Source organism: Glandiceps talaboti, chromosome 6, assembly GCF_964340395.1.
Source record: "Glandiceps talaboti chromosome 6, keGlaTala1.1, whole genome shotgun sequence".
In the NCBI taxonomy this organism is placed as follows: domain Eukaryota; kingdom Metazoa; phylum Hemichordata; class Enteropneusta; family Spengelidae; genus Glandiceps; species Glandiceps talaboti.
This window is the reverse complement of record NC_135554.1, coordinates 21,141,553-21,156,011: the sequence shown is the minus strand read 5'-3', so window position 1 is coordinate 21,156,011 and position 14,459 is coordinate 21,141,553. Positions and strand designations below refer to the sequence as shown.

Sequence of the window (14,459 nt, the reverse complement as noted above, 5' to 3'; positions counted from 1 at the left end):
CGTTTGCGTAACAAGAACTGAGATTGGGGATTGGGTATGGACAAATAAATTATTGTGAATATAAAATAACATAAAGAAATATTACTGTTGGTAAATGCTGCATGTGCCTTGATATAAAGACATCACGGGCTTGTCAAAATGTATGACCTGTTACCGGGAAATAATTTGTCGCATCAACATGTCAACCTAATGATCCATTGCATCTAATAGGTCGGAAACACATTAAATCAAGTGCTTACTTACGTAAGCAAAGGCATATGTGCCTACAAGAAGTCGGAGACGAGATGAAAACTAATTATGTTCTGTTTTTTTTTTGTTCTTTATGAATAATGATTTGTATTAACAAAATTCACAATGATTAAACAAGCAAGTGTCATGTAAAGTAGGATATTTCTAGAGACAAGATACTTGTATAATTGGTTTTATAAAGTAGTACTACATATTATGACATGAATGAGAAAAGTACATTTCGTGTTTTCCTTAATAGCAATACGAAGTGAAACATATATTATAACAGCATTTCAAATATTGGGTTCATTGGTCTCACCTTGTGGGGGAGCCATTAGTAAGGTTGGTTGTGAGACTTTTGCAAATATAATGTTGATTCATTAAACCCCTAGTTAGAAATAACAAAATATAGCACCTTGCATGAGGTATGGTTATTTCTAATGAAATAGGACCATTTTAGTCCATAACTATGGCATGATAACTGACAACGAGTATATAAAACGGTTTAAAACGTAAGTGTGATAATTTGTAGAAATTGTTTTTGAGGGATCATGTAATTCCCATTAATGATGATGCAAATATATATTTTGTACATTTGTACTTTTGTACATTTTAATTGTATGACGTACACCAACTCATTTTCCTTATCTTTATTGAGAATTATTTGCTTGAAAAGTGTATAAAGTATGTACATACAATATATTGCAAAGGAAATATCAATACGAAGCAAATATATTAACAAGCATGTCATTCAATGAAGAAATCTTAAGCTAACTTCGTTAGTTTTAATTATTATCGGTTCACGGTCTTCTTTTCAAGGAAATCGCCAATCTTTTATTTCTCCATACAATTAGCAGAATTTTCGGCGGCCATATTGAATTCTAAAAGGACTGAAATTTTGATGTAATTTTCAAACATTTGTACGGTGATCCGACATTTTTTATAATGATTTAACTGAGAATAGGTTGGAGTTTTCTAGAACAAAGTAGCAGCATACGTTTAAAGGCGCTTATTTCCGAGGAGCATTTTATGTTCACTATGTTGCATGGTATAGTTAAGTATGAAAGTCGTCCTTGTTTACATGTCATAACGAAATAATATACACACATTATATATATAATCATTTATTTCGCAAACAAGTTTCCAAATGCTGAAATGGTATAATATTGCCAAAGGAAAACTACGATTTTACCATTCAACTATTTGCATATTTGAAAATGATTCAATCTGTAAGCAAATTCAAATCATTCTTTGAACGGGGTAGTAGTCAGCCTTAGAATAATCAAAAATCAAACTTCGATCACGATATAATTGGAAACAGAGTTAATGAAAGTGAAGATTTTAAACGTCATGAAAAACATAAGGGTTACTTCTACGTGTTATATAATCTGTCAAAACACAAACAAGGCTCTGCCTTCCACTTTGTGTAGATAGAAATCTATAGCGTTCTGACTACAAATCCATAGACTACAAATGACAAATGCAAATATCTCTGAATAAAATTTGCCAAAAGGTCTTCGCTCCTACGAATCGTATGTAAATGATTATAAAAATATAATAACTACTTTCATAAACTGGTATATCATATATCTGTAGATATCCATTAGCGGAAAATGTCATAAAAGGAAATTTAAAAATGTCCCCTTTACAACATGCTGTAAACCAATTTTATCATTCACTATCATCATGAACTAGCTCCAAAAGTTATTTTTTAAAGAATCACGTGATGATTTTTCAGTAACCGTTTAAAACTACTATACCTATTCTCAAGTGAAATAAAAAAGCCAATGATTGGTTCTTACATATAAGACAATACTGATAGAGTGCGATTCGGCTTGTCGTCATGCTGTTGTATTCTGTGGCTCTTCAAATAGCGGGTATTATTCAAGCAGACGACAGTTGAATGTAATGTAACGTAATGTAATGTAAATGTAATGTAATGCAATGTAATATAATGTTTCAGACTATAAAATGTGATTGATATTATCCACTGCTGATGTAATCTTACAGAATTATGCAAATGCCGTAGACAGATAATATAACATTAATTGGGACTGTCTTTCCAGATTGCTTTGATACATTATCAATATCTTATATGATACAAACATGATCAGAGAGTCAGGTTCGGTTATTATATAGCATTTTTATGGACGGGAACGTGTTCCGCCTGCTGTGCTAGTATAACCTCTAGAATGCCCCCAACAACATGTACCAAGGAAATTGTCATTGTAAGTGCACTCTGGTGATTATCGGATTCAAATTAATTATCAAAACAAACTGCAGTCCTTGTTAGCCCCATGCCCGAAGTGTAACAAAAAGTAATCTTTTGGTCCTGTCCACGTACTGTTATTAGGCAAAAATATGTTTCCTAGCTAGGGCATCACAAGCGGATATACTGATTGTAAATACATTTTCCCAAATTATTTTGTAAATGTCTATATAGTTTATTCAAGCATTGTCGTTATCACAAATTTTCTGTCTCAGCTGTTGTGTCATCTTCGTTATCCTGTGTTGGGTTTTCCATTTCCCTGTCTGCCTCGCTATTTGCACGTGTTTCCTCATGAATGCTTCCTTCATCTTTCTGACTATCGTCTGATACGTTAGTCTCTGTCTTTTTAAGAGAACAACAGTCTCGTAGTGAAAGAAAAAATAGTACACCGAGACTTTTTATATATGCGCACAGTTCACATACTGTAATTACAGACACACCGATGTACAAGCCAAGTAGTCCACCTAAGTCACTCATTAAGTCGTCATCCTGAAAGTGTAAACATGTATATGAGTTTTCAGTCATATCAAATTTATGTTGACCTGAAATGCAAATACTAGGATCTTAGAATGTTGATTATGTCAGTGTACGGTATAAAAACGTATAGAACACTCAAAGCCTGAGAACCGTGTGTGCCATAAATGCAAAGTAGCACAAACAGGTCAACAACATGTCAGATACAAAGACATTAAAATAAAAAGTATACCAAAGGCTGTAGATATACTCTTAAAAACTGTTGGATATATGGTTAAAGCAGGAATGTGAAGTTGGTTTCCAGATCGACAATTAAAATTATTAAAATTTCTTTAACAATATTACACATGCTATACTACACTGAAACGTGTTTTTCCATTGAGTGTTAACTATTTCCAACCCTAATTTCGCTGAAGGCACAAACCAAAATAAGTTTCATTCAATAAGCATATTATGGCAATAAATGATAATGAAGTCCCTACCGTATACGCTATGTCTTCTCTAACATATTGAACGCTTAGACTGTCATAATATACCTCAATGTAGGCCAAGTTCTTCCTGGAAGACAAAAACACATTAAAGGTCAAGTATTGAAATATTGAAATACAATACATACAGGCCAAATAAATAAATAAATAAATAAATAAATAAAGTGTGTAAATATGTGTGGCGTGCGTGCGTACGCGTGTGAATAAATAAATATCACTTAAGGAGGTGAATATGTAGGTATGCAGATGGGGGTAGGGTGGGCAGGCAGGCACGCTGAAAGGTAGGTAGGTTGGTTGGTGAATAAGTGAGTGAGTGAGTGAGTGAGTGAGTGAGTGAGTGAGTGAGTCAGTCAGTCAGTCAGTCAGTCAGTCAGTCAGTAAGGCAGCAAATACGACTTAATGTTTTGGGCGTTTCATATATTGGGTCTATATCCCTCTATCGATGATGAGTTTAATAGCACATTAATATAAGATGTTAAGCGGTACGAAAGGTTGGTTCTTGATATTTGAAATTACTAACACATTCTAACAGTGATAAATGTACAGTATCGTAAATATCCGACAATGATTCCTTTCCTCATTAAATATTACAAACCAAGGATGCTATTGAGCAATGTGTCTAACCTCTTCCCAAATAACGTCAAATTTATCTCTAAAATACCCAAAACCAATGAAATAGAAACTTACTGAGCAGATTCGTAGTCGGATATTCGTTTTGTCTTTGGGTTGATGACATTGATGTTTTTCAACAGCTGCCTCTGTTTTAAATCATATTAGAGTAGAAATGGTTAAGTTAATATGATGAAAGGTATAGAAATAGACTGATATTGAATGCACCTGCTTCCCCCAAAAAAGACAGAAACATTCAAGATAATGTTTCATCCATAATGAAACGTGTCTTCCTTTGTTTGATATACAAAACACACAGTAGGAAATACTGATTATAGTTTAATTAGATTCGTTCTCAAACTTGTGCATTAATCATACGATTTTTGATCAACGCTAAGATTGTTCACATCCAGGTTCCTGTGTAAATATTTAATGTTTCATTCGTCTTTGTGTTAAGGAGTCCATGAATCCAGCTGGCTATTCGTAATGTTTTTTATTTAATATTCTTGGAAACGGGAAACATCATAAGAAATTACAAATATTGCGTTCATTGTCTGGATTACTAGAAGCTGTTACGTTTGTATAATGGTATGGCTATTGAAACAAACGCATACTTATAATAGACACTTAAGACAAATTTAGATAAATATGTAGGACTGTGTTCTTACCAAGTAACTTTCCGATGGCCACGAAGCGAGTGAAGTTGTTTTGGTGTAGAGGTTCTCACTACGGATTAAATTCCATAATACAATAATTACAAATTTAGTTGTGCGAACAAGTTTTCTGGAAAATAATACATCTGTCGGTCTTAGGGGATGGCTATTAGTGTTACACATATTTTGTAACTTTAAAGAATTGAATAAATTCTATTACAATATGACAGTTTCAAAAGGTGAACAATAACATGCTTACTCATTAGTCTGATATGCTATATACTTGAGGTACATATTTATTTATAATTGATCTTATTGCCTTTCCTAAACTTCAAATATTGACAAACTAAGCACACAGAACCACGTATCCATGTAATAAAAAATAATACGATATTATCCATGAAGACAACCCTCAATAATAGTTACTGCTTTTGTATTATGAATAACCTTTAAAAATCAAGGCCACGTGATATGTTTACTAACTTCACGCCGAAGTAATCATTTCCCCTTATTATACTAGTGAGATTATTTTTAGAGATATGTCCAATTTGCATCCGTATTTCCAAGACATGACATAAATGAAGTAATATGGCTTTTAGGAATGCAAGTATACTTACTCGCAAGGGTGCAGACAACCGCATGAAAAATCTTGATTTTGCTGGAAGTAATGCATTAATTGACGACAGGCTTCTGTAATGTAAATAAGTATGTAAACTTGAATTACCATTCTTTACTGACAACACAATATCGTCTATGAAAGCATTTGACCTTTCAAATAAAATATATCCCATGTATAACCAAAAGTCTTTTCTCAAAACGTCATGAAAAACAATTCAAAACGTTAACTTTATGTGCTGTTTATAACTCATTGATGCTTTTAAAACATTCAAACCAACTTACCTTGGGTTTTGTTTAGTATTTTGCATTTTCCTCCACCATAGAAGGGCACATCCATACAACCGCAATATTCTTGCATTAGGTTTTGCAAACATAAATGTCGACAAGCCTGTGGAGTGAAATATGGAAAGTTCTGAGTTCCGGAAACGATTTATAAGATGAAGCTTTTACCATAAAATTGATATAATAGGACGCCCAGAAACACAATATAGTAATGATCGCATGCAGAGTTTAATAATTTCATAGTTTCATGAGCATGATAAATTACACCCTGGGTGCAACAGCATAGATTAACGCTAACATAAACGACAGTAGAGTACGCATATGTTGCTGAAATATTTATTACTCTACAGTCCTCTAAATCTTGTAAATCACACCATCAGAGTATCCATTAAAGATAGAAAAAAAGATAGGAACTTTATCTTAGATTTTCAGACAGTACCTTTAGCGCATTCGCTCATTCAAAGAAAATAACAATCAGCAGTATGATGTTATCAACTACGGGTAATGATTTCTATAAATTACGTTATACATCATGCTTGGTGTTTTTACGCTCGCATAAATCATATAAGTTAAGAACATCAATCTTGAAATCTATTTCCTAACGATCGAGTCGACGTAACAATAGATCCTAATTGGATGACCAGGAGAAAGATATACATACCAAGGTAGAATATTGAAAATGTTGAAATTGCTGATGGATTGGTTCATCTGTATTGTTACATTTGCTGTATTTCCCCCCTTTTCGATTATATGTAGTCTGTAATATACAAGAATAATGTATTAGCGTTCTATAGTGTATGACGAAATATAAAGTTAGCAAAGAAAAGCATGTAGGAGTAAATTGGCCAGGATATTTCATTAGCCAGTTACATCTGACCAAAAATTAAGAAAACAAACTAACCCATTGGCCTCATTACAGAAACTATTCAGATCTGCCGACATAGGCTCGGGAGGACCTAGCTACCTATATATAGCGACGTGGCACGATATATACATGCTGCAATATTTGTTATGACGTGTCACATTCATGTCAATATCCGATGATGGGGAGAATTGACAGTAGAATAGAAAAGTGGACCATGACGCAAAAGAATGAAAATGTACCATTTGAATGATCGAGAATTGGAAATGATTAAAACAATAAACCATAGTTAAGGTATTAAGATACCTGTCTGATTGCAAATGATGTAGCAGCACCGGTTTTTGCTGTCAGACCATTATCAGCCGGCATTGGCATGTATCGAGCATCGTGAATCGTGACACGCACTCCAGACTCCTGCCCATAGATACCAAGATATTCGTGTTGTTCTGTGAATAAGGTTAGTTTTAGTCCTGTTGAATGAAAATAGATTTATGAATGAGACAGCCAATAAACAAATATTTGCAACATAAAGCGATAGATGGTATTAGGTTGATGTGTTCTTTTGTTCATTATAGACATAACATATTAGTAAGTAGATAACCACTCTTGCCATGCACAAGTTTCATACCGAGGAAAGGGGGATACATTTAGATACTACCTCAAATAGTTAAGAACGTCTTTTGAGATTTGGAGAGGATGAGTGATCATTGTCTTCTACACCTTGGTGAAAGGTCATAGTTCATTGGCCAAGTTTCAATTCCATGTTCTCACACTACACTAGTGTTACCTTGTCAACGAATCCATAGGGATGGTATATGACCACTCGGGATAACATTTTCTGTATTTCTGCTGGACAACTCTTACGGACCTAAATATTAATCCTCAACCGAACTGGGCTTTTAAGACGAGAATGCTATCCGACTAACATGGGTGCAAAGAACAACAAACTATCACATTTATAAATAATTATCTTGGATTTAATAGGTTAAATATTTGTTATTATTATGTAAAATGACAACTTACCGTACTGGGCACCAGACTTGGTTGCGTTTCTTAACACATCTCCGTTAGTGCCATGATTGAATGTATAACAACTTCCGTATGTCTTGTCTTGAAACACTCTAAAGTTGCTGAAATCAACGAATAAATGTAATTAACATCAGACACAGCATGAAAAGCAATGGTATAAAATTCCTACATATAAAAATACAAAAATTAAAAAGACAAAAAACGCTGATTAACAACATAACAGAAATGATAACCATAATTATTATTACATTTAATATGAGAACAACCATAACAAATAGCGACAGAGAGAATTCCAATGTATATCTTTTAAACCAAAATAAGCCCTTCGAAAGATTGTTGAGTATGTTTTATACCTATAATTACATGGTCTTTCATTATAGCTACATTGCAAGATGAAATCTTCTGCCTGGTGACCATATTCGGCGATTTCTTTGTGGTCCAGCTGCAAGACGTTCTGCATATCACTGAAGTCTGGTGTAGAACTGAACGTAATAAAACCGGTCCAATCAGGGGGATCTTCGCGATGAACTCTGTCAAAGCCTGGGTCCTTGAAATAGTGTTTCACAAAGTTGTCAAACAAAAGTTCCTTTTTCGATAAATCTGAATATTTGTGCCACCAACCTTCGTGAAACACGTTCTGTTGTTTATGGTTATCTGTTAAATAACAAACATCCATTAAAAACTCACCATAAGCCCGTTCAAGTTGACACAACGGAAAGTAAAAATGGCGGCAAATGTTGAACCAATGTAATAGTCACCCTTTCTGGAGACTAAACATATCACTCAAACTCTCGGAAACAAGGTTGTCGTCTTACAACTACAGTTGAAAAAACAGTAATTGCCAGGCGCTCTTTTCAATGCCTCATATGTTCAAAAGGCTATCAATAGTAATGAGCACTCTGGGAAAAATTGTCATGTTGAATTGAAAGAACGATTTACACCATCATGTTGTTATACTATACCTTCATAAATGCAGTTTGGCCATTTCTCGTCTTCAGAATTAGGGCAATCGCCTATAGTGTCACACACGAGGACTTCATCGATGCACATATCACTATCGCATTTGAAGAACTGTGGGGGACAATCCCCATTTTCATCTGGAACCACTGGTTAAAGATACAAATTATTCACAAAATAAAAGTATGAGAAAGTAAGGTAATCCCAAGTAAAGATAGTCTAAAATTGATCTGATAATGTTCAGGAGGTGGGATTCCTAGACTGAAAACTTTTAAAGGTTAAAGGTGTGTACATAATAACAAATCCCTCAGTCTTGTGAGTTTCGCCACCGAACAACCGCGCCTATAGATTCAGCTGGCATCTAGAACCGAATAGCTATGTTCTAATAGCTCAGACTTAACTACTTCTTGTCATAATAACTAACCAAACGTTAGGATTACCAGCATACTCTTCAGTATGTTGAGGGTGACTAGTGAAGGGAGAAGAAGACAGGTACCAAATGCTGGTATACTAAGATAACACAATACAACAGACACATTATTTTGTATTATCAAAGCTATTGGAGCATTTGTATAATATATTCTTTATCGTGCAACTTAGAATCCTTAAAGTAAAAACATCTACACTGGTAAACAAGTTTTTGTGACGTAGCGCGCGGCGACAAAGAATACAATGAAAGTGACTTGCAGTCATGCCACCATCTTTGTCATATATGAGTAATATTAAAAAAGACGAACTTACCTTTTTCGCCTGTACAGATTTTGCAACTACGTGGGCAGTATTTCTTCATGTATGTAGGATTCTGCTTGCACTCCTCATTTCTTGCCCAGAATTCACAGCGTTCGTTGTTGTCGATGCATACTGCAAAATGGGGTTTCGAATGGTTTAAAACTATGTTGCTCAGGCAAATACGTCGAATTAGTGATCAAGCTACTGTTATTGGTTTATCTTCAACTCAAATTTGGAAGCTCTCGATGAACTTTGAAACTGTAAGCTATATTTGGATACGTTTCATAAAGCATCATAGTGAACTTGCAATGTACACTGAGCATGCTCAGACGCAAAGGAATATGGGAATATTTGTACTAATCGTAATACCTGATCTGGGCCGATCAAGAGAATTGCCCCTCCCGCAATATTCTGGGTTACCATGACTAGATTATTGGTGGTTACAAAGAATCTAACAAGGCTGTTTACGAAAATTACTGTGTCGTATTTATCAACGATAATTCCCATATTGCATCATTCAGGATATTCAAGATGGCGGATTTGCAAGTTCCCAAATAGGCAGATTGTAGACCAGCTTCGAATTTTAGCATAATGTCCCTATCGTTCTTCGAAGTGTACTAAGGAATCAATTTTGATTCAAAATGCTAAGTTGTATTAATTTTACTCACAGATGTCGGTACAATTCTGAAGCTCATCACTGCTGTCCGGACAATCTCTGAAATTATTGCATACTTTCCATGACGGGATGCATTGAATGTACACTGAGCATGCTCAGACGCAAAGGAATATGGGAATATTTGTACTAATCGTAATACCTGATCTGGGCCGATCAAGAGAATTGCCCCTCCCGCAATATTCTGGGTTACCATGACTAGATTATTGGTGGTTACAAAGAATCTAACAAGGCTGTTTACGAAAATTACTGTGTCGTATTTATCAACGATAATTCCCATATTGCATCATTCAGGATATTCAAGATGGCGGATTTGCAAGTTCCCAAATAGGCAGATTGTAGACCAGCTTCGAATTTTAGCATAATGTCCCTATCGTTCTTCGAAGTGTACTAAGGAATCAATTTTGATTCAAAATGCTAAGTTGTATTAATTTTACTCACAGATGTCGGTACAATTCTGAAGCTCATCACTGCTGTCCGGACAATCTCTGAAATTATTGCATACTTTCCATGACGGGATGCATTGTCCGCTGCTGTTACATTTGAACTCTTCCTCGGAGCATGCAGCTGTCAATGTGATCATATTCGCTGAGTTACTAAAATGTGGATAATCACACTTAATGATATGCGAAAGCGGTGAATAAAGTAGTGATGCTCGCAGGTAAGGATGGATTTGTAGACATCAATTCAAGTAATCAGTACATTATGTTCAGTCTGTGTATATGTCTGTGGCATCCCTAGATCTGTCAGAAACTGTTATAATTATAGTTAGTGGTGTAAGTATGAAGTCGGTTGACGACTTTCCGAAACATTATTGTCTAAACCGTTGTGAACCTCTCACCAAGTCTTTTTTATGTCATCCATTTATTTCTTTGTAACAATATTTAATAAGTTTATTTCACATACCATATTCACATTTGTCTTCATCACTTCCATCTCCGCAATCGTCATGCCAGTTACACTTTTTCTCCATTGCTATACACTTCTTATTGTCACAGCGATACTCCCAATACTGGCATGCCCCTGAAAAGACATTTATTATCATATTTTCCACACAATCCGACAAAGATGTTACTTTTCTGTATCAAATACAATGGACCGAATGGTAAAAGTTGAATTTACACATTAGCGGCTCTTGGGATATCAATCTAACTTATCAAGGGGAGACAAGGATGGGGGTGTCTTGTAAGAATATTGCAATACATACGATATTTACAGCCTTCTTCATCGTAGCCATCTGCACATTCTTCTTTGTAATTACATTTATCAGTGTATGGATGACAGAAATTGCCATCACAGAAAAAACCATCACATGCACTAGAATCACTTTTTTCTGCAAAAAAATGGAATCAATGACGTCAGTAGTGATATAGATATATCAGGATCGATAAAGGATTCTAGTTGAAAAATGATATTATGCTGATGGATTTGCTCAAATGAAATTGATAAGATGCGAATTGTAACTGAATCCATGCAACGACAGTGAAGAATTCAAAATCAATAGATCAATCTCTCAGAAGTATCAGGTTACTTTCATATCTAACAAAGTAATAGTTCCTGTCTTATTTACTTTAGTTGGTTAGTTCTTTTTTTAGAGAAGAAACGTACACAAGGGTTTTTATTAGCACTTATACAAGAAATTGTATATTGATTCAGCAAATGTATGCTCAAAAGTAAATTTTCAAAACCGCTTTCCCGCCGTGTCGGCATTCTGTAGGAAAGTACAGTCTTGGAGAAGGATGACACAGTTCAAATAACATTGACATGTAAGGTATGCGGGAGAAGATGAGAAATAGACAAAGACAAGAAAGCATAATGTACTCACGACAATTCTTCTCGTCTTCTGCTTCATTGCAATCTGGAGTCCCATCACATTGTCGTTCGATGGGTATACACACTCCGTCCAGACCACCCTTTGTACACTTAAATTGGTCACTTCCACATACATAATTACCTGCCAACACAAGAAAATCATTAATTTGATAATGATGACATATTGGAAAAGCCCGCTGGGGTGCGAAATTACTCAAAGATTCAAACCTTTTGCGTACCCGCTTACATTTCACTCCAGAACGCCGTTATATCTGCTGAAATACACATAACAACTTTATCGTAAGCGCACGTGGATATGAAATGCTTGTATCAAGAATCATACATATGGTCACAAGAAAGTGAAATTCAATGTAGGTATTAAATCAAATGATAACAGGCACCAAGTTACTGTAATCCCTTAAAACTGCAATTGGAAAGTTTGTTGAAACGGTTTTGTTAGATGTAATGACTTAATCATACTATCATACACACGGCACAGTATTGAATAATCTGTGGATAACTATTAAGTATATTTATGTAGCATAGTTATACAATATGGTGCAATAAATCCAATCATATTGATGTATGGGCCCGCACCCAAAGATGAGCACCCCAAATGCAATCACGATTTCAACTGTACTACTTATATTTAAAATAGACTTCTAATTGACATGCACAGTCTCAAATTATTGGTATGTTAATGATTTTCTGTAAATATGTTGTTTATTGTCTGACTGAAAAAATAAAACGCCCGTTACAGCTAGTGCAGCTTTGCATTTTTGTCACTGGTCAGTGTCTTGCGTAAAAGCAAGGGGTCGTTTTGCAGTTGGAAACTTAATAAACCTATTAGTGGTCTGAGATTATAGGTAAACCATGTTTTGCGGAAAATAATTCATGGAATGAAACTTACTGAAATCACAGCCAAATTCATCACTCCCGTCAGGACAGTTCCTCATTCCATCGCATACCAGATAAGCTTTGACGCAGTGAATTTTATTGTTGCACAGGTTATCTCCTGGGAGGCAGGGCACTGTAGCATAGAAGAAGACTAAGTATATAAACAACTTGTGTAATATTTCCGTCATTCTGCTGTACGATCAATCTCACAATCAGTGTATGGGGATTGAGTTGCGGATGGGATATGAGTAGAATATCTCGGGCCGAGGCTCGAATATAATCAAATTAATGGTTTTTCTGCTAAGAAACAAGACGCTATTCTTAATTTACGTATCTTGATAGAAACCACTGTGTTTTCTCGTGATTCAATTAACCTCTGAGTATGACAGTTCACTTAGGTACGTTGAAGAATCTAACACCGTTAATTTGATATATCTCGTCGAACGTCTGACTGGCGCCAAACTAAATAAATACATCACGTCTGGGAAACGACATTGTGGAAGCGGCGTTGATATATATATATATATATATATATATATATATATATATATATATATATATATATATATATATATATATATATATATATATATATATATATATATATCCAAATCGGCTAGATTTTGATGATCAGCACGTTTTGGTTTGGGTATTTTTTTCAATCATGTTGACCAAAATACTTTCCACAGTCTTCTGGTGTATTATTATATTATTACTGTAGCAATGACGTTTTTTGATAAAGCCCACTGTTCAACAGTAATCTAACATTGAAGACTATTATATTTATGTTATTTATACACACACTACCACAAATTCACTTACCGTAATAGCCTGGAACTTTGATATTCTGCATCAAGCTTACAAACGAATAATGGTTGCTATTGGCTAGAGCAGACGCCCTCACCTTATTCGTATTGCATATGGTTACAGCTGGGAAATAGAGGGATGGCACACCGGTCTCTTCCATAATGATATTAACTTTGTAGTCAAAGTACCGGTATACCATGATGGATGCCTGAGCTATAAATGCGATACACGCTGTCAAAACAACCAAAGCCCATAGCAGTCTACTTGCACTGGATTTGGAACGGCCGATATTGGGAAGCCCATGCCATGTGGTGTTGTCACAGAAGTCATGGGTGATGACAGTCAATCCTTTCTTAAACTCAGATTCTTCTTTTTGCTCCTCCTCGTCATCTTCTGAAGACGAAAAGGACTCCCCAAAAGATATAGTTGTTGCATCTTCACCATTGCTATGGCCATTTTCAGGTATTTCCGTTCGGCTGTGAAGTAAAATAGCCAATAAACTTAATTTGGTAATCTGTGAATCATCGTTAAGGTTATACTACTGTCTTGCACTTATCCTTGTCTTCAACTAAAAGAGATTAGGGGATAGGCGAGAGCCTCATCTTACTCGCAGACACACAGTCGCTCATGTGACCAATAATCGAGTTTCAACTTTCTATTTACATGAATGACACTGCTTTATCTAAACATTATCCACGCACACTATGTCATTTGCAAGAAAAGTAAGTATACTCGTCTAAAATGTTGATCAAAATAGTGAAACAAATTTACATACGGCCTTACAAACGAAATAAGAAAATTTAAAAACACTTGTCTTTGTAGACAAGAATCATTTTTCCTCTCTAACTAAATTTTCTCCTGGTCTTCTTAAATAATATGTCGTCCTGTTACAAAAGATTCTACAAGCAAAGCAGGCAGAATTGACGAGAAAAAGAGAGGACCTACCTCGGTACAGTACCATTACTTAATACGTCGACCGTATAACCAGCATTAGTTTGTTGTTTCTGTCAAAAGTAAAAACAGACTTATTCGTCAAGTATTTTCAAGCAGCCTGCTCATTCATGGAATTGAA

The 14,459-nt window shown here is 35.2% G+C and overlaps 1 protein-coding gene across 1 annotated transcript in view; it reads right to left on the bottom strand.

Moving 5' to 3' along the window:
• Positions 1-1,392: 1,392 nt before the first annotated feature.
• LOC144436962 (uncharacterized) overlaps positions 1,393-14,459 on the bottom strand; it is a 41,154-nt gene continuing 28,087 nt past the window's right edge. The window contains exons 12-31 of the mRNA XM_078125828.1: positions 14,333-14,391; positions 13,403-13,863; positions 12,594-12,713; positions 11,697-11,825; positions 11,079-11,204; positions 10,778-10,894; positions 10,313-10,438; positions 9,867-9,959; positions 9,211-9,330; positions 8,475-8,618; positions 7,866-8,166; positions 7,507-7,613; positions 6,790-6,953; positions 6,283-6,378; positions 5,622-5,727; positions 5,339-5,411; positions 4,737-4,794; positions 4,147-4,217; positions 3,454-3,529; positions 1,393-2,986 (exon numbers count right to left, since the gene is read on the bottom strand). Coding sequence (XP_077981954.1) covers positions 2,693-2,986; positions 3,454-3,529; positions 4,147-4,217; positions 4,737-4,794; positions 5,339-5,411; positions 5,622-5,727; positions 6,283-6,378; positions 6,790-6,953; positions 7,507-7,613; positions 7,866-8,166; positions 8,475-8,618; positions 9,211-9,330; positions 9,867-9,959; positions 10,313-10,438; positions 10,778-10,894; positions 11,079-11,204; positions 11,697-11,825; positions 12,594-12,713; positions 13,403-13,863; positions 14,333-14,391 — 2,841 coding nt within the window. The 3' untranslated portion in view covers positions 1,393-2,692. The remainder of the gene's footprint in view (positions 2,987-3,453; positions 3,530-4,146; positions 4,218-4,736; positions 4,795-5,338; positions 5,412-5,621; positions 5,728-6,282; positions 6,379-6,789; positions 6,954-7,506; positions 7,614-7,865; positions 8,167-8,474; positions 8,619-9,210; positions 9,331-9,866; positions 9,960-10,312; positions 10,439-10,777; positions 10,895-11,078; positions 11,205-11,696; positions 11,826-12,593; positions 12,714-13,402; positions 13,864-14,332; positions 14,392-14,459) is intronic.